The sequence below is a fragment of the Coregonus lavaretus genome (genome assembly GCF_964263955.1).
Source record: "Coregonus lavaretus genome assembly, chromosome: 40".
NCBI lineage: Eukaryota > Metazoa > Chordata > Actinopteri > Salmoniformes > Salmonidae > Coregonus > Coregonus lavaretus.
The window spans coordinates 8,412,297-8,432,916 of NC_140027.1; the positions used below are offsets into that span (position 1 = coordinate 8,412,297).

The window sequence follows — 20,620 nt, forward strand, 5'->3', positions numbered from 1 at the left end:
AAAGGCAGTGGAGTTTACTGCCCATTTGTTGATGTAGCGTTGTTGGAAGATAATGCTTTATATAGAATGACTTAGCTCGGTCATTACGGAGCGGGGAACAATTGTGCATATATCTGTCATTAGTAGACGCAACCAATTTATCTAACCAGATTGACTATCAATGCTCAAAGTTTCATTATGTGTTGAAATTGCTCACTCTTACTGTACAGATAGCTTAGTAAAGGTTGAATATAGGGCCATGGAAGGGAATGCTGTAACAATTGAGGGCTGGAAGGAATTTGTTTGCCGATGTATTCAGTGCAAATTATGCTACATCTGAAGTTCTCTTTAGAGAACATATTTAGAGAAGACGTCATATTTAGTCGATGCAAGACCACAGTTGTCAAGATTGTGGTCAACTTAAATGCCTTTTTACATGACCATTTAGCTTAAACACAGGTCTGAAAAAAATCTGTTCTCCAGTAAGTGACATGTTCTGAACAGCATCTCAGTTCAATCAAGGTCCATCATGAATAATTCATCTGTTTTTAATAAATCATCTATAGTTGAATTGCACACAGTGAGATGAGGTGACAGGCAGCAGTTACGTCCTAAAAGTCTGGTCGTAGCCCCTCTTTAATAAAAACAAACATGTCATGGCTGAAATGGCACCCTATTCCCTATATAAACGCACTAGTAGTACACTATATAGGGAATAGGGTGCCATGTTATGTAGCCTGCCCTACATAAAGGCCGCATCAGGGTTTGGTCCCACAACGTTGCTGCCTGGGGCCACCACCACTACCAGACCTCCTACGCTCTCTTTCTGTACCCAGACAGCGCCCTCTTCAGGTGGGCTTCAGTGAGCTCCATGGTCCCCTGAGCAGGCCGGCTGCTGGAGGGTGAAGCAACAGGTCTCTTTACAACAAGAATCTGATTAGTTCGTTTCTCCCCTCCCTCCAGGGTGGGTTAACATGGCGTCACACACTGTAGGTAGGACGACTACTACCGCCATCATCACCTCTTCTGCTCCCAGATCTCAGCCATGTTCAAGTCCAGCTTTTCAAGTGTCCTCAGTGACTGAACGTTCTCAGTGTAAAATGCCACATCCACCGCCACCAGCCTGGAGTGGGGTGAGAGAAAGGAGAGTCATTATGTGGGGGGATCAGAGAAGTGCTTTCAAGTCATCATCATTCAACAAGTCCATTGAAACTGTAAGGTACATTGTCCTTTAGCGACAAGGAGCTGTTTTATCAGACACATTAAGCCTAGTTCTGGACAGAAATCACTTTCATTGGAGATTCTCCATTGAGCATGCATTTTAGTTCAAGAGTAGGTTTAATCTGTCAAACTCAGCAAAAAAAGAAACGTCCTCTCACTGTCAACTGCGTTTATTTTCAGCAAACTTAACATGTGTAAATATTTGTATGAACATAAGATTCAACAACTGAGACAAACTGAACAGACATGTGACTAACAGAAATGGAATAATGTGTCCCTGAACAAAGGAGGGGTCAAAATGAAAAGTAACAGTCAGTATCTGGTGTGGCCACCAGCTGCATTAAGTACTGCAGTGCATCTCCTCCTCATGGACTGCACCAGATTTGCCAGTTCTTGCTGTGAGATGTTACCCCACTCTTCCACCAAGGCACCTGCAAGTTCCTAGACATTTCTGGGGGGAATGGCCCTAGCCCTCACCCTCTGATCTAACAGGTCCCAGACGTGCTCAATGGGATTGAGATCCGGGCTCTTCGCTGGCCATGGCAGAACACTGACATTCCTGTCTTGCAGGAAATCACACACAGAACGAGCAGTATGGCTGGTGGCATTGTCATGCTGGAGGGTCATGTCAGGATGAGCCTGCAGGAAGAGTACCACATGAGGGAGGAGGATGTCTTCCCTGTAACGCACAGCATTGAGATTGCCTGCAATGACGACAAGCTCAGTCCGATGATGCTGTGACACACCGCCCCAGACCATGACAGACCCTCCACCTCCAAATCGATCCCACTACAGAGTACAGGCCTCGGTGTAACGCTCATTCCTTCGACGATAAACGCGAATACGACCATCACCCCTGGTGAGACAAAACCGCGACTCGTCAGTGAAGAACACTTTTTGCCAGTCCTGTCTGGTCCAGCGACAGTGGGTTTGTGCCCATAGGCGACGTTGTTGCCGGTGATGTCTGGTGAGGACCTGCCTTACAACAGGCCTACAAGCCCTCAGTCCAGCCTCTCTCAGCCTATTGCGGAAAGTCTGAGCACTGATGGAGGGATTGTGCGTTCCTGGTGTAACTCGGGCAGTTGTTGTTGCCATCCTGTACCTGTCCCGCAGGTGTGATGTTCAGATGTACCGATCCTGTGCAGGTGTTGTTACACGTGGTCTGCCACTGCGAGAACAATCAGCTGTCCGTCCTGTCTCCCTGTAGCACTGTCTTAGGCGTCTCACAGTACGGACATTGCAACTTATTGCCCTGGCCACATCTGCAGTCCTCATGCCTCCTTGCAGCATGCCTAAGGCACGTTCACGCAGATGAGCAGGGTCCCTGGGCATCTTTCTTTTGGTGTTTTACAGAGTCAGTAGAAAGGCCTCTTTAGTGTCCTAAGTTTTCATGACTGTGACCTTAATTGCCTACAGTCTGTAAGCTGTTAGTGTCTTAACGACCGTTCCACAGGTGCATGTTCATTAATTGTTTATGGTTCATTGAACAAGCATGGGAAACAGTGTTTAAACCCTTTTACAATGAAGATCTGTGAAGTTATTTGGATTTTAACTAATTATCTTTGAAAGACAGGGTCCTGAAAAAGGGACGTTTCTTTTTTTGCTGAGTTTACATGTTTACTCTTTTTGGTATGGTCAATCAAAATCATCAAGCAGAGATAATATAACTGTAGGACCATTTTTTGGGCAATATTACAGAAATGTTGTTTTATCTCAACCACCACAGAATAAGACTTGAGAAACACCCACCCATGTTGAGGTCCACCATCGTGGTGCACCCCGAGTCGGGCCAGCTGCCTCTTAAGGTGCATTTTAAAGCTTGCATTGATCCTCAGGAACAACATCTATGCCCAGAGAAAAAACACAGACAAAGTTACCCTCAAAACCCAACATATCTAGTCAATGGCTACGTTCTAGATCATCTTCACTGTAGTTGCGACTGCAATGAAGACAACCTGGAACGTGCCCAGTATGTTGTAAAAGCGCATAATTTATTCAGCCAAGGAGAATAGCGGTAGAAGTGACTATTTACAGTAGTTACTTAGTACATGGTATTATTCAGAATTACAAATGTGAATAATTAGCAGTAATTTAATAGGATCTCTGTGGTATTATTGCCATATTACCTGCGCCTGCTCCTCAGGTAGCAGCTCGTAGAGGGCTTCGTGCATTTTGGCCATTTGTTTACAGACATTCCGAAAGCAGGCCGAAGGCATGGGGGCCTTGACTTCATACTGCAGGAGACAAAGTAGATATTCACATTATATGTTGATGCACTGATTGACATTGGCTACAGCACATTTTTTAAGTGGTATTGTAGGTTAGACAGGGAGAGTTTGAGAGGTTTGGAACTGTATAACTCACCTTAGATAGCACCTTCTCAAACAAGCTGTCCATGATTGCCACTAGTTTAGCGGAGATCTCCGCTATGTGATCGTTGTAGTCCTGGACAAAGTAGAAGAAGAAGAAATCTTAAATTCAAAAGGCCTACACATCGTGTCACTCATGGCATACAAGTGAATCTCCAAACTAAAGTTCCATCCTCATGCATGCAGGTCTGTGCATTTCAGTGCTCACCTTAGTGATGTGGTCAAAGTGCCTGAGGACACTGTACTGCTTGGGCGTCAGCTTGGTCTCAAAGTGGGCCCTGATGACGGGAATGTAGTGAACCACCAGCTGAAGACAGCGAGACGCCAGGGCTGAGGACAGACACACGCTATGGTTATTTCTACACAGAACACAGAGCTATACTAATTTATTTATTTTTAGAAGCACACGTTTGGCCATTCTGTGGCTTCAGGCTCATGCGATGGTGCCTGGAGAGCAGGCCAGTAGCGGAGAATATCCTCTCCACCCCTGCAGAGCCACTGGGGACGCTAAACACCCTTTTCGCCACTCTTACCAGGCTGGGCAGAGATGCAGAGTTTTTTTTTTTTTTAACCCAATCAAAACAGAAAGCTTCTTGAACATGGGATTATGTCAGCACTATTTGGCCAAAATCAATTATGGCCTATTGTATAGATAATAGAAAAAAAATGAGATCAGATTTTTTGTTTAGAAATACTATACAATGACAGTTATCTACCCACCTCGTTCGTTTCCTTTAGCATGTAGTAAGTACACCATCATGCTTTCAGGATACTTATCTTTTCAGATTCCATAATGATTATTTAGTTGTGGACACTACATCACTGCACTCCCTCTCTTGCTCCTCATCTTTGTAAGTCACCTTGATTTATCACCTGTGTGTTTTATCAGTTTCTTTATGAAAATATTTAGCAAACTCCATGACAGTATCTAAAGCAAGGTGCTATAGACAGCAGCACACAAGTAGACTACAAATGCATGCTGGGCCGGGCATGCCCTGAGCTCGTGAAGTGAGCGCTACTGGAGCGGCGAGAAGGCCGACGCTCCAGCCTTTGGGAATCTCACGCCGCGCTCCAGTCAAATTGGGCACGCTCCCGCTCCGCTCACATACTCTGGAACATACCCAGGTTTTTAGTGGTGATGGTCTTGAGTCCCACCACTTGTAGTGCTCCTGCCCCCAGGACCAGCTGGCAGCTCCGCGAGTTGAAGTGCTGTCAAAGGAGAGAGAGAGACAGAGGGTCAGGGACCATTCAATACAACATGATTGCAGTTTCTTAGTGGGATGCTTGCCAGGTGAATTTAACCAACTCTCAGACCATCATTCTAGACTGTTGCCACACAGGGGGTGGTGCGGTGTGTTCTTACCTTGAGTAGGTCAGAGAGGCGGGTGAGCATGTCTGTGGCGATGGAGGGGATGTCGTTGACACACTGACAGTACTCCAGGAAGATCCGGATCAGTAGTAACACCGTCCTGATGAGGAGGACACAGAGGTCACGAGTCAATAAGGGTATTTTTATCATCATTTCTGCTACATGCCTTCCGTTTTGAATGTGGGAGTGGAAATGAGCATTTATCATAGTAAATCAAAACTCACCCAACAACAGCATATTTCTGGCCATCAATGTGCAAATAATCACTTGGTTTCCTTTCTTCTGTGCCTGGTGTTGAGAAGACAGAAAATAAACTCAGTCAGTTTGGGGACAGGCAAATATTCTTTGAGGACTATGAAGCAGAACAGCAGAAATACTTTGAAAACAGCTACTGCAGCATTTTTCTAACCCTAACTGTGCTCATACTTGACTTTTGTAAATGTAATGCTCGCATTGTAGAGCCCTGCAAATTGACCACCCGCCAACGTGGCTGGTGAAATAGACATTCTTACCTGCCAATATCTAAATCTACCCGCAGGTGGCGGGTGTTCATTTTATGCTCAAATGGTATATGTTACCTTGGGGTTTGCGTTCGGGTAATGTGATCCTGCCATCTGCTATGGAGTTAACCAGGTCCTGGAATTCTGCAGGAACCTCTGCCTGCTTCCACCGCTCATTGTCCAGCAGCAGACTGGAGAGAACCCACACACACACAGTTAGGATAGACTGTTTTCAAGTTCCTGAAGTATTGCACCTCTATTCCTTATTAAGAAGTATGTGTCTGTGTGTGTGTGTGTGTGTGTGTGTGTGTCTGTGTTCTCCAGTCTAATACCTGAGCTTGGTCTTGCGCTCCTCGTGGAAGCGGTGGACAAAGCGGTTGGCCTGGCTCTGTAGCGCCCCCCTTAGGGACACACTGCGTCTGCAGCACAGCTCCTCCGTGTCCCTCACAAAGCCTTCCACCGCCTGGGACAGAAACACAAACTCTGCCGAGCTCAGCCGCTCCAGGGAGCCATCCTGACGGAGAGCGAAAGAAGGGATTATTCAAGGTTACAAACAGGAAATACTACTAGCAGGGTTGGAGTTATTCCCATTGTACATCAATGGAAATGCAAACGCTGTCTGTACAGTTGAGAGTGCCAGCTGAGAGTGCATTGGTCATGCTGCATGTTGTTTATGCGGTCATGGCGTACGTTAAGCTAGCTAGCTACCTTGGCTCTGGCCATGAGGACTTTGACACAGCGGTCGTGGCTGACGTCTGAGGCAGTGTAGAGCAGCTCCTGGATGTTATTGGCCACGCGGCCCAGCTCCAGGTCACTGGGCATCATGTCCTCACTGGACCTGCAGCCGGACAGACAACATAGAAATACAATTACTAGAATGACACTTTTTAGTCATTCTATTTCTATTGTACAGAATACAGATGGCACTTAGGAAGGGACATATATATATATATATACACACACACTGGGCAGTTTATTTGGTACAGCCATCTAGTACCAGGTCGGACCCCCCCCCCCCCCCCCGCTCAATTGGTATCAAGGGACTTAACATGTCCCCACACCATTACACCACCAGCCTGTACCGTTGACACCAGACAGGATGGATTCATCCTGGCTTACGCCAAATCCTGACTGTCATCAGCATGACGCAAGAGGAACCGGGATTAATTGGACCAGGCAATGTTTTTCCATTACTCAATTGTCCAGTGTTGGTCATTGTGTGCCCACTGGAGAGGCTTCTTGTTTTTAGCTGATAGGAGTGGAACCCGGTGTGGTCGTCTGCTGCAATAGCCCATCCGTGACAAGGATCGATGAGTTGTGAGTTCCGAGATGCCGTTCTGCACACCACTGTTGTACTGCGCCATTATTTGTCTTTTTGTGGCCTGCCTGTTAGCTTGCACGATTTTTGCCATTCTCCTTCGACGTCTCTCATCAACGAGCTGTTTTTCGCCCACAGGACTGCCGCTCAGTCACTTAGGTCACTCGTTTTGCCCATTCTAACATTCAATGGAACAGTACCTGAATTCCTCTATGCCTGCTTTATATAGCAAGCCACGGCCATGTGACTGTCTGTAAGAGCGATCCATTTTCGTGAACGGAGTATATACTTCCACAATTTGTTTTAACTGATACTGGGCTCCCTTCAGACAAGTCATGTGAGGCTTGAGGGCGTCCTAGAGAGACTCACCTTTCCACAGAGGGGTCATATTAGTGTGTAGCCCAAACTGTTCGGATGCTACAGACAGAAGTCGGCAGATCCGACTTTAGACGAGTCCCGTGACGCTTGTGTGGGTCGTAGAGCAAAACGGAGTTTGTGAGTCTTTATATAGAGGGGTCATAATAGTTTGTTGGCCAAACCATTCGGATGCTACAGACGTTTTTGGGAGAAGACCGATTTTCGGGATGTCTCCTGGTCTAACAAACACTGCTGTAGCTCGGCAACCTTCCACCGCTGATGAGGAAGGCCGACATCGGAGGATGCGGAGGATATCTCTAGCTATTGTTATTATGCCAACTTGATTTCTAGGGGTTAACCATGGCAAAATGCATAGAATTGCAGGAAATTAGCTTTAAAAACTGCAAATATGTCACTCAGCTCTATGGAGAAATGTGTAAAATTTCAGGAAATTGGCTTAACTTCAAAAATTTCTCTACACCACCAAAATGGGGGCCTCTAAAACGTTGCCTCGCCAACGGCCCGACTGCGCCCACTGCCACGCCAAGCCACTTTTTGATCCAGAAAAACCCTGTATTCTGTTGTTGGCATACACTCACACCATTCAAACACAGAAAAGCTGCTTTTTAACATAAATAAAACATTTTGGAAGGAAAACTATTTCACGCATATTGTAATGAATTATAGGTCATATTTCATAGAAATCTGGAAACACTGGACAGTTACTTTGATTTCCTGAGAGTATACAGATGTGCAGCATGTTTTGAATCCTTTTCACATTGCCTTGTTTGGGTTGCAAACTTTACTTTGGTGGAAAAATAACCAGGCCAGCACAGTATAGCTTGACTCAGTAGTGTTAAAAATGTGAGTGTTTGTGGTTGGTGAAGGTGGTGAGACTCACGAGATGCCGACGCCCCCTCCTGGCTGGAAAGCGTGTTCCCTGCTGGAGGACGACTCGGTGGTCCCTGAGGCGGAGTCACTACCACAACCATCCATACGTGACTGGGCCTGTCTGGGCCCCACGGAGGAGCTCTCCACCTGGCGTCCGCTTGCCCCCAGGTGCAGCTGGGCATCATTGAGAGCGTCGCTGATGAACAGGCCCTCGTGGGTGAGGTAGGCCAGTTCTGCTTCCCCCTGGTTGAGAAGGGTCCCTGGGGCCTCAGTTAGGGCCCCCGCTGCAGCCCGCTCCACCAGACGGCTCTTCTGGTTGCTGTCCAGCGCCTCCAGCACCACATTCCTCACCACACTCAGCGTCGCCTGGGGGGCACAGCATGAGGACATACGGTTAACTTTTAGAGCAGAGGAACTAACTACCAGGGTTGGGGTCACTTCCATTTAAATTCCAGTTAATTCAGAAAGTAAACCAAATTTCAATTCCAAATTGAAATTTCCCTCATTGAAAAGCATTGGAATTTCAGTGTACTTCTTGAATTGAAATTGACCCCAACCTTGCTAACTACACCAGATAAATTTAAGGCACAGATCATCAACAGAGTCCTACAAATGTATTAATAATGTACTACAATGGGGCAGTAAAGTAATGCACTTTGTACAGCTGGTTTACACACAAACCAAAAACGGCAAATAAAAATTCGTAGATACTGGCAAAATAACTAATGCTAAAGTGTTATTCTATTCTTCTATGCTAATTTATATAGCAAGGCATCCTAACACCCTTTCATTTTCTTTACCTCTTAATAAACTTTCTTCAAGTCTTTTATTCAGCAAGAGGATAATTCCATAAATCCCATTTTGATTAAATCTAACCGACTGGGATTGTGTTTTAATAAAGTATTATCCTCACCTTGATCCTCTTCAGGAAGAGAATGAAGTTCTCAAAGACGGACTTCAGCAGCTCAAACCACTGGGGGAAGGTCATCAGACGCATCTGGTCTGCCAGCCTGACCAACCAGAAGCAGAGAGCAGGGTCGTATTCATTAGTGCAACCATATTAAAACGTTTTGCAACAGAAGATGTTTCGCAACTGTCTCTTTAAAAAAAATCTAGAAACAATTATTTCACCTTAAATTCCTATTACTAACAACTCAAATAACTTTCAATCATTTTTTGTCTCCTCCCAACTTCATCTTTATTTTAAATTAAATAATATAGCCCTACCAGGAGGGTCATACCAGCAATGCCATATTAGAATGGTAATTTGCATAGCATTTTTACTCATGCGAACAATATTAAAACAATTACTTTAGGTCTGCTTCAATGGCTTTTATAGGTAGGTAAGCATTGTTAAATGAGGACTGACGTCAAATTTTTACAAATTATGGTAATTTTGTATGTCCAAACCTAAATATTAAATTACATTCAAATGTATGCGTTTTCAGGTGGTGTATAGTACCATGTCACTCAAAAGTCGAAACACATGAAACATTCATGGAGCTTGCTGTTGAAAGCTAATTTGTCCTGGGATATAAACATTGTGTTGTTATTTTACCTGAAATGCACAGGGTCCTATTATTCTGGATCTTTGTAGAATTTCACACAAAATCGTGTGTTCTCTACTTCATCAATTAACCCACAGATAAAAGGGGAAACCTAGTTAGTTTCTAGTAATCTCTCCTCCTTCAGTTGTCTTCTTCTGTGGACTTTATATGGTGGTTGGCAACCAACTGACTGGAGTGTTGACCTCAGTTAATCTTTAAATCACCCACGTGGGTATATGCTCCTAGAAACCAATGAGGAGATGGAGAGGCGGGACTTGCAGCGCCTCAAGCATCAAAATTTAGCGCCTGGCTACGCAAACGCTCGTTGACGCATGCAAGCAGTTTGGATGAAATGATTGACTAAGATGTATGTGTACATTTATTTTACAACGCTCTGAGAAAAACGAACTAGGTTTCCCCTTTTTATCTGTGGATTAAATTGTCAGAGTAGAGAACACCTGATTTTGTATGACTCAACATGGGTCAAAATTCTACAAAAGATCCAGTCCAAAAAGGACCATATGCATTTCAGGTAAAATAACAACCCAATGTTTATTGTCCAGGACAAATTTGCTAGCAACAGCAAGCTAGCTAAATGTCCATGAATGTTACGACCTGTCCCCAAATTAATATAGTTGGCTCACAGTTGGTTTTGGTATTTTAACCTGTGTCATGAACGCATCTGGTGGGGAGCAGGTTTGGTTAGCATGTTATAGTGCCACAACACTGAAATGCAGCAACCCAAAAGGATACAAATTACTGTATGCTAAAAGGCACAATGCAGCCGTTTTTATCAAAATGTTCTCATTTCTGGGAAACAATTAAGTAACTTAGTGTGATTGAAAACAATCAAAATGGTCTAAAAGAAACAAAAATAGCTTCTTAGAGAGAGCAATTTCTCAAAATTTAGCTGGGAGTGGCCTGAGTGAGGAGAAAACAGAAAACTAGCTGTTATTGACAGAGAGGTTTGGAACGCTCTTTCTTATTGGTCTATTAAAACTACACTGAACAAAAATATAAACGCAATATGTAGAGTGTTGGTCCCATGTTTTATGAGCTGAAATAAAAGATGCCAGACATTTTCCATACACACAAAAAGCTTATTTCTCTCAAATTGCACAAAATGTGTTGACATCCCTGTTAGTGAGCATTTCTACTTTGCCAAAATAATCCATACACCTGACAGGTGTGGCATATCAAGAAGCTGATTAAACAGCATGATCATTACACAAGTGCACCTTGTGCTGGGGACAATAAAAGACCACTCTAAAATGTGCAGTTTGTCACACAACACAATGCCACAGATGTCTCAAGTTTTGAGGGAGCGTGCAATTGGCATGCTGACTGCAGGAATGTCCACCAGAGCTGTTGCCAGAGAATGTAATGTTCATTTCTCTACCATAAGCCTCCAATGTCGTTTTAGAGAATTTGGCAGTACGTCCAACCGGCCTCAAGCGCAGACCACGTGTATGGCATCGTGTGGGCGAGCGGTTTGCTGATGTCAACGATGTGAACAGAGTGCCCCATGGTGGCTGTGGGGTTATGGTATTGGCAGGCAAGCATAAGCTACGGACAACGAACACAATTGCATTTTATCAATGGCAACTTGAATACACAGAGATCACCTGTGTAATGATCATGCTGTTTAATCAGATTATTGATATGCCATACCTGTCAGGTGGATGGATTACCTTGGCAAAGTAGAAATGCTCACTAACAGGGGATGTAAACAAATTTGTGCACAAAATCTGAGAGGAATAAGCTTTTTGTGCATATGACATTTCTGAGATCTTTTATTTCAGCTCATGAAACATGGGACCAACACTTTACATGTTGCGTTTATATTTGTGTTCAGTGTATGTATGTACAGTATGTATGTACACACACACAGGAAACATCACATTTTTGACTTTAATTGATGCAGGAGGGCTGGGGAAGTTGACCAATCAACTTTTTTCCTATCCACTTCTATATCCATTGCCAAAACATACTCTACCAGCCGGTTGGGTTAAACGGTTAATAGACATATTCAGGGTCTTCCAGTTGGTGTCTAGTGAATACAACCCAGGGGTGTAGTGATGTTAAACTTTAAGAACATAGCAAATAGAAAAGTATTAAAATAAACTGACCAGAGTCCAGGATTTAAGTTCAAACCTTGATTAAATTGGGATACGATCACACATGTCTCTCTATTGATGCATGGGAATACCTGGGAACAGATTTCCTCAATTAAAATCACTGAACTGATGTCCTGGTGATTGTACAGTCTTTTGTCCACCAACAAAAATTCAACAACAAAAAAGAAAACTTGGGGGGGCTAAATCAAATGATCTGAAGGCTGTTGAAGAGCCCTGTCCTAAACAATACGTTTCTGACAATCTAACGTTACGCTCTCATAATTAGATGTCTACACCCACAGTTTTTTCACAGCCCTCCTGTCATATTCCAAGCACTCCTTTCAAAGGTAGGATGACAGATTAAAGCAGTCTAACTCGTTCAGACAACCGTAACCAACTGGCTTAGCTTCCTTTCCTTTGTTGAGGAAGGATTCTCAGATCACCATGCCATTGTTTGGCCACACCTCCAGTGCATTCGGTAGATATTACCTGCAGCTCAATGTGCTCAAGCGAAATACAAAAGCATGCAATGTATAGCTAGCTGTTCTACTCACTTTGTGACAATGTCAGTGTTGATTTCTTCAATCTGCGACACCGAGTCGACAACACACTGTGGGATAAGAGTATGTTACTTTCCATTTTACTAATTCAAAGTGTATTTCTCGTTTGATACAGGTGTGCTAGTTCAGGAATAGACCAAAAGGTGGAACTGGGAGGGGGTGCTGGAGGAGAGGTTTGGGAAATACTCTTAAAATGTCTAAGATGTTTTTTCGTGATTTCACCATAAATGTTTATGATCATGAAGTTTAGTCTGTTCTCTGATACTTTCTATGTCTAGTCTTCTACCTGTGTGACGATGCTTTTGGCTGCTAGGATCATCTCGTCGCTGTAGATGTCCAGAAAATCCAGCTTCCGCTGCCTCAGCAAGCCAAACACCAGAGACTCCAGCCTGTCCTGTCCCCCCACACACACAAACACACACACACACACACACACACACACACGAGTGAGCAATACAATCACAGTAATTCTTCACTTCAAGAGATCAATTATTATAAGACACCAATTAAATTACAAATTCAAGACAGCTTGAATAAACAAAGAGATTCATATTTAAATCCAATTAAGACAATGATTTCCGCGTAATGGAGATATAATTAAAATCCCCTTCAGAGTCATTAAAAGTTCCCATACTCATAATAACAAAAGGTAATTGTGCTACTGAAATGTAAATTAGGTTGATGATTGCAGAGATCAACACATTGTTCAGATCAGAGGAAAACAATCTATACAAGAGCACCCAAAATGTGCAATTTTTATTCACTTGATTCCAAGTAGCAAACTTGTTCGGAAGAGTCAGACCCACCTTTATTGAGACTGAACGTTTGTATTGCATCTGTGAGAACAGTGACCACTGTGACAAAAAACAACCTCAGTTTGGTGCTTCAACTACATCTACACATTCACAAAATTGTCCATTTATAGTTGAACTCAACCTATAGAGTTCAAACCAGAACTTATTTTTCTCCTGTCTTCGGACAGTGGATTTAGTGCATTTAAACCTTTGTGTAGCCAGTCATTGAGAATGAATGAGTTAAATATACCGACCACAGAATTAAATGTAAACATTGTTTATATTTTATCTCAATGGTACAGACCTTCTCCATGACCTGTCCGTCGTCCTCCAGACTCCTGCTGAGGTCACTCCTGGAGTACATGCTGAAGTCCTCCACCATCATCTTGTCTATCAGCTTCTCCAGCTCACACAGCTGAGAGCCCAGATGTCTGCAGGGGGGAAAGACAGGAGACATCAGACGCATCACAGTGTCCAAAGGCCACACTTTGAATTCACTATGGTTAACTATGGGCTGGGGACTCATGTTTAAAACTACTTACAGTGCATTCGGAAAGTATTCAGACCCCTTGACTTGTTCCACATTTTGTTACGTTACAGCCTTATTCTAAAATTGATTAAATTGTTTTCCCCCCCTCATCAATCTACAGACAATACCCCACAATGACAAAGCAAAAACAGGTTTGTAGAAATTTCTGCTCATGTATTATTTTTTTTAACCCGGAAACATCACATTTACATAAGTATTCAGACCCTTTAACTCAGTACTTTGTTGAAGCACCTTTGGCAGCGATTACAGCTTTGAGTCTTCTTGGGTATGACGCTATAAGCTAGGCACACCTGTATTTGGGGAGTTTCTCCCGTTCTTCTCTGCAGATCCTCTCAAGCTCTGTCATGTTGGATGGGAACCGTTGCTGCGCAGCTATTTTCAGGTCTCTCCAGAGATGTTAAATCGGGTTTAAGTCCGGGCTCTGGCTGGGCCACTCAAGGACATTCAGAGACTTGTCCCGAAGCCACTCCTGCATTGTCTTGGCTGTGTGCTTAGGGTCGTTGTCCAGTTGGAAGGTGAACCTTCACCCCAGTCTGAGGTCCTGAGTGCTCTGGAGCAGGTTTTCATCAAGGATCTCTCTGTACTTTGCTCCGTTCAGCTTTCCCTCGATCCTGACTAGTCTCCCAGTCCCTGCCGCTGAAAAACATCCCCACAGCATGCTGCTGCCACCAACATGCTTCACCGTAGGGATGGTGCCAGGTTTCCTCCAGACATGACGCTTGGCATTCAGGCCAAAGAGTTCAATCTTGGTTTCATCAGACCAGAGAATCTTGTTTCTCATGGTCTGAGAGTCCTTTAGGAGCCTTTTGGTAAACTCCAAGCAGGCTATCATCTGCCTTTTACTGAGGAGTGGCTTCCGTCTGGCCACTCTACCATAAAGGCCTGATTGGTGGAGTGCTGCAGAGATGGTTGTCCTTCTGGAAGGTTCTCCCATCTCCATAGAGGAACTCTGGAGCTCTGTCAGAGTGACCATCGGGTTCTTGGTCACCTCCCTGACCAAGGCCCTTCTCACCCGATTGCTCAGTTTGGCCAGAGGCCAGCTCTAGGAAGAGTCTTGGTGGTTCCAAACTTCTTCCATTTAAGAATGATGGAGGCCACTGTGTTCTTGGGGACCTTCAATGCTACAGACATGTTTTGGTACCCTTCCCCAGATCTGTGCCTCGACACAATCCTGTCTTGGAGCTCTACGGACAATTCCTTCAACCTCATGGCTTGGTTTATGCTCTGACATGCACTGTCAACTGTGGGACCTTAAATAGACAGGTGTGTGCCTGTCTATTTCAATTGTCCAATCAATTGACTTTACCACAGGTGGACTCCAATCAAGTTGTAGAAACATCTCAAGGATGATCAAAGGAAACAGGATGCACCTGAGCTCAATTTCGAGTCTCATAGTGAAGGTTTGAATACTTTTGTAAATAATCTGGTGGCAGGTAGCTTAGTGGGTAAGAGCGTTGTGCCAGTAATCGAAAGGTCGCTGGTTCTAATCCCCGAGCCGACTAGGTGAAAAATCTGTCGATGTGCCCTTGAGCAAGGCACTTAACCCTAATTGCTCCTGTAAGTCGCTCTGGATAAGAGCGTCTGCTAAATGACGTAAATGTAATCTGTTTTTAATTTTCAATATACTTGCGAAAATTTCTAAAAACCTGTTTTTGCTTTGTCATTATGGGGTATTGTGTGTAGATTGATGAGGAATTTATTTTTAGAATAAGGCTGAAACGTAAACAAAAAAAGGTAAGGGGTCTGAATACTTTCCAAATGAAACTCTGTGAAAAGCATTCTGACTAGAATAATAACAATATGCCATTTAGAAGACGCTTTTATCCAAAGCGACTTACAGTCATGCATGCATACATTTTTGTGTATGGGTGGTCCCGGGGATCGAACCCACTACCCTGGCGTTACAAGCGCCGTGCTCTACCAGCTGAGCTACAGAGGACCACCAAAGTGGTGTATATTTTAAACTTTCAGCATGATACAGTTCTGCAACCATGCTGCATTTTTGCTTCAAGCTTACCCACAATAAATAGTTGGGGTGGACTGCTGCTTACTATGATTTGATGCATGTTTGTCTCATATGAGTGTCAGTGCATTTCATCAGACGAGTGTCACCACCGTGTGCGTCGATAGATCTGAGTATGTAACAAACATTTTATACACATCCACCCCCCACTCGTCTGTCTCCATCCCCCCACCTGAAGCTGTGTATCCCCTGCAGCTCCTGCTGCAGCACCTCCTTGGTGGTGGCGATGAGCTCCAGGGCCCCGACGAACTCCGAGGTGGAGAGCAGCAGCTGCACAGTGGGCTGGCTCTGGTGCACTGCCGCCATCAGCTTCAGCTTGTTGTGCAGCCGCGCGCAGTTGGAGCGCGTCAACGCCTGCCGCAATGCCCGCAGCGGGCCTTCGCACATGATGCGTTCGATGGCGGCCGTGCGGCCCCGGAGGACTGCCACGGCGCGGGCGGTTTCGGTGAGGCGGTCCTGGAGCTCGTGCTGGGAGGACATGGCGTGGAAGAATGCCTCAGAGCGCAGGGAGATCTGGCGCGCGATGCTCACCTCCACCACGTCGAGGTAGTGGCTCAGCTGAGAAAGAGAGGGATAAGCCAACAACAGAACACGATGGCACAACAACAGGAAACATGACGGTGAAGCAATGAAACAATGCAGGACTTGATAATTGTTCACATTTTTGCTGGCTCACCTTTTCCTGTAGTAACCGTGACGATGCCACGTCCCTGCTGCTCTTCCCGCCAGCGCTGTTGAAGTGGGACCATGGTAGGACCGCGTTAAAGGTCGTTGGCTCGTCTAGCGCAAAGTCAGGCTTCATGAATATCTGTTTAAGCCAGATATTAGGCAGATATTCATTTTGGAATCCAGAACCAAATCTTATGTGTGCTGCGCTAGCTAGACTAGGGAGATACTAATACAATTACAAATCTATTATATCAAGTAAATGGTATTAATGACAGTTTGAGGATCATGAAAGCATACAGTCAAATCAAGGGGACAAAATGGTTCAATAGGGCTCTAGAAATCCCCACAACTCACTGTTACAACACAAAACAAGAGGAAGTAATTACCTTGGGCACCTGCTCCAACTCTGTTCTTGATTTGTCTACGAAGAAGAGAAAGTGAAAGAGTACATTAGTTGAATCGACTCACTTCAACAATGAAAGGAAATTTGACAACACAAATAATAAGATAGATTTGTCCGTACGGTCCAGAATAGATACTGTAGGCCCCAGTCATTATGGTGCAGAGCTATTTAATAATGCATACCGTGGCTGTTTGTGATGCTGGAGACAGCGTCCAGCTCATCCTTGTTGGGACAGATATTCTTGCATCGCACATGGATTTTTTCCCTCTACAGAGAAACACAGACACGATTTAGTTTTAAATTTAGATTTAGTTTAGGCCTAATAGCTTATACAGTTTAAATATAGTGGATGCATTTTCTTAGTGCTATTTCGACCACGAGTAAAGGGAAGAGGACAAAGTCTTAGAAATAGCTTAAAAGGCAACGTTCATTACATTGCAAAGGGCAGTTCCATGGTAATAATTAAACAATAGAAAGAGGATGACACCTGGGCTGTGTTCATTAGGCACCAAACAGACAAACAGGAAGGGACTATCTGGACTTGCCCAATAAGAAATGCTCATTTTTATTTTCCATTGCAACATGTTTTTAAATGTTTTCTGTTGCATGCCCTAATGAACACAACCCAGGCCAGACAGTGGTCTCTACTTCTGTCCAATCTACTGAATAATTCAAACTGAATGAAAGGGGCAGCGGGGTGTGTTCGTTACCTGAGCTGTTTCCTGCAGGTAGGGGCCAAAGTGTTCCTTTGTAATGTTGGGGAGGTAGAAGGAGGGCATGACTTCTGTCTCGGCAAAGTCCAGGCCCCAGGTTTTGGTGAAGAAGTCAGACTCCCTCTTGGCCAGCCGTGGGTCGTTCAGCGCGGCTGGGAGGTTCACCTTGGAGTTGTACACCGTCCACCTGTGCTGGTCGGCCACCACCGACGGGCCCTCGCACAGCCCCCGGGCTGCCTCGCCTGCAAGGGCACGTGGGAAATGTAGTCAGTAGAAACCTTCAGCAGTAATAAAACGTTCAATGCATCTTGAGATGCATTCCATGGTTGCGCTCCAATTCTCTAGCCTGAACCACCATCCTCACCGCTGCGCTCTCATTTGAGGCTACCAATTCTCTACCCTTTACCAAGAAGTGTGCACTTGTTCACTTCCGCTCATGCATTTAAAAGCTTTGGATTGGTGCAAGAATCGCTGGAGGGAGTTCTTTACACCAGTCCATTCCTTTGAAATCCATGAGGGAGAGTGTACAAGTGCACACTTTGGGAGAGGGGTAGAAAACAGGACCGCAGTCAGCGTATGGTTGGTCAACAGTGACACAAGATGAACCTTTATAGATATTCATCTTGTAAGACTGTTGGCCAACCGTAAATGTAGGCGAGTTCTTTACCCGTGGGCTCCTTGGGGCATACGTCGGGCAGGGAGCGGACGGGCCTGTAGTGTCGTGAGGAAGGGTCCCTGTCCTTCCGGAAGATTCCCTCGCTGCCACCACTGCTGGGATGAGGCACTGGGGAGGAGCTGTGGCTGGAGGCCATGGCATTGGTGCACCTCTCCACGGAGGCTAGCTGAGTTAGCAAACATAGCACAGAGTCAGTGAGTATTAATACAAAACAAAGACATAGCCTAAACATCAATGTTTGCACTAACAATAAAATGTAAACACTAAACCGGACCATCTGCATAGCTCTTAGCCCAAGGGCATTGAAAATAGGGCCATAGAAAACCAAATGCTGAGAGAGGAAGGATACAGTGGACCACTTGTGTCAGTAGTCAATCAATTCAGTCATTCCACTCAAAAGTCAGCCCATTTTTCTGTGCACAGCAATGACTTTCAGTTAATGTCACAAGTCACTAGTGTGAAGCAGAGAAAGTGCAGATATGTTGTCACTCAGAGCAGGTGTTAGGCTATAATCTGAACAGTGAGAAAAGCGACCCCTTTTGACTCACTTCCTCTGTGTATTGATTGAGTTATTGCTTTGTCTACATAACTAGTAGTCCTGTCTGCCTAAACTGAATTATCAAATTCAAAGTAATTCACCATTGGTGATTAAAATAGAGGGTGCCTAGAACATGGCCTATAGGTTAACCAATATAATCAGACTAGAAGACAGTGTTGTGTAAACAACTGAGACCATGATAAACTGCCTACAGGAGCGAAGATTCTCTGTTGTCTAATCAGTCTTGAAAAGATTAGGGTGAAATGTGGGCATAGGCTACAATCAGCTCCTGTCAATATGGATATGTGTTGTTGTCAGTTTCAGTAACATACAATATCGAATGCATGGTGAAATAAGCAAATCAATGATTTACACCAGGGCCATATATTAAGTCTGTCATATGACTGATTTACACCAAGGTCACGCGCATTACAAGACACTGAACACGTCATTGAGCAATGACATCGTAGCTGCCTATTCCAACAATGTCAAATGTTAATGTTAATGTAGCTTGCTAACGGTTAAATGGACAGCTCCAATCAAAATAAATTCGCTAGCTGAGGGCTATCTGGATCAAAACTATACTATGCTAAATGTCTAGAAAATATAGTCAGCTATCTCTGCGATTCAGATAATGTTCCAACACCACCAGCATGATGACGTGATCAATTAACTAGTTGGGTATCTAATCAGATGACAGTTTTAGCTGAAATGAATCTAGTTAGCGTATTAATCTAGTTAGCGTAAGTTATTTTACTTTTTAAATAGCTAGATAACTTAATAGAGGGGTGTTTGCCCCATCACACTGCTAGACAACTGCAGCTCCTTAACTATCTCAGGTGGGAAACAAGATAACGCGATAACTCTAGTTAGCTAAGTAGCTAAATTAGCTAGCTAACCAATTAATTAAGCTAGTTAGTTAGCTACTGTAGCTAACTATGAAACACCACCGTCCACATTCGCATTTTCCCTGTCGTCCGGCAACATTAACTGTCATTTACAGACGAGATACGATTTACTCTTCGAGCATCGATATTAGAGTAGCTACCCAAGACAGCAACGGCCTGAAGAGACCAGCTGGTTACACGTAGACTGATAATCGAAGCTAGAAAAACGCTAGCCCGCTAGCCATTTGACAGCCAAACAGAGACGGAAGCAGTCCACACAAATACATCACCGCTGAGCTTTTCTGACGAGCAGACAAACCAAAAGAAGGTGCGTTATGTCTGATACCTGTTGTTAGAAACACATTAGTTCTTGATTCTTCTTTCCACCATCACGGTAACATTATACGAACCAGGAGAAAACATCAAGCAAACCACCGCAGCCGGTACGTAACCATAATGCACTGCGCGAACAATCTTCTTCGAGTTCTTTCGTGCATAACCGTGCAGTCGCTCTCATCACAGCACACTGCTACCAACTACTTTACTGAAGAGATTAGCAACTTTGATGGGCGTGGGGGGCCACAAAAAAACGCAACTCATAATGAGGGGCTGCAATGGCTCGTGGGTCTGCGTACCCACATCCATACACCCCCCTCCCCACCTTGCGAGCAAAACATTTTAGTGACCCCCCTCATGGCAATGAAGAGATTCATTTTTATTTTTAAAGTTCTTTCCTGCAATTTTACACATTTTGCCATGGGGCGGAGAGAACATTTAGCAATTTTATAACTTATTTCATGCAATTCTACACATACAAATTGCCATAGGATGAAGGCAAATGTTTGCAGTTTTTAATATGATAACTGATGATCAATGCTCCTCACCCCGGTCGGTAATTTGACCATGCTTACTACAAGTTTAGAAAGCTGGCTGCTAGACTAAATTACCAATCAAAAAACTTTTAGCTGACATGGGCTAATTGAGTGACTGCTGATGCACAACCAAATTTCGAAATTGCACCTTGTGTATTATATTATTCTAACTCAACAGTAAGTTGAGACCCCGACTGAGTTCCTAAAATATATATATATATATATATACACACAGTTGAAGTCGGAAGATTACATACACTTTAGCCA

General features: G+C 44.2%; 1 protein-coding gene across 2 annotated transcripts; it reads right to left on the reverse strand.

Annotated features, from left to right (window-relative positions):
• Positions 1 to 511: 511 nt before the first annotated feature.
• Positions 512 to 19,944, reverse strand: LOC311113675 (vacuolar protein sorting-associated protein 54-like). Of its 2 annotated transcripts, XM_084156959.1 has the most exons (24): positions 19,828 to 19,919; positions 18,048 to 18,222; positions 17,378 to 17,622; positions 16,850 to 16,934; positions 16,651 to 16,685; positions 16,272 to 16,403; positions 15,768 to 16,153; positions 13,327 to 13,453; positions 13,035 to 13,082; positions 12,515 to 12,622; positions 12,223 to 12,278; positions 8,918 to 9,014; positions 8,015 to 8,370; positions 6,147 to 6,276; positions 5,771 to 5,952; positions 5,517 to 5,629; positions 5,163 to 5,226; positions 4,933 to 5,038; positions 4,691 to 4,778; positions 3,778 to 3,899; positions 3,565 to 3,645; positions 3,327 to 3,434; positions 2,950 to 3,044; positions 512 to 1,102 (listed from the first exon to the last, which is right to left on the reverse strand). In XM_084156959.1, exons 2-24 carry the CDS (start codon positions 18,190 to 18,192, stop codon positions 997 to 999), a joined length of 3,015 nt encoding a protein of 1,004 aa, XP_084013085.1. In that variant the 5' UTR covers positions 18,193 to 18,222; positions 19,828 to 19,919; the 3' UTR covers positions 512 to 996. The 2 variants fall into 2 exon arrangements, with proteins under 2 accessions (XP_084013085.1, XP_084013086.1); XM_084156960.1 differs by lacking the exon at positions 13,035 to 13,082 and having other exon boundaries at positions 19,828 to 19,944.
• Positions 19,945 to 20,620: the final 676 nt, after the last annotated feature.

Bases quoted from the DNA above. Each gene is read 5' to 3' on its own strand.
- LOC311113675 (XM_084156959.1), bottom strand. From the start codon at position 18,192: ATGGCCTCCAGCCACAGCTCCTCCCCAGTGCCTCATCCCAGCAGTGGT. The intron at 16,404-16,650 runs GTAATTACTTCC...TGGCTTAAACAG, and splicing joins AGTTGGAGCAGGTGCCCAAG to ATATTCATGAAGCCTGACTT. The intron at 3,646-3,777 runs GTGAGCACTGAA...TACTTTGTCCAG, and splicing joins ACTTTGACCACATCACTAAG to GACTACAACGATCACATAGC.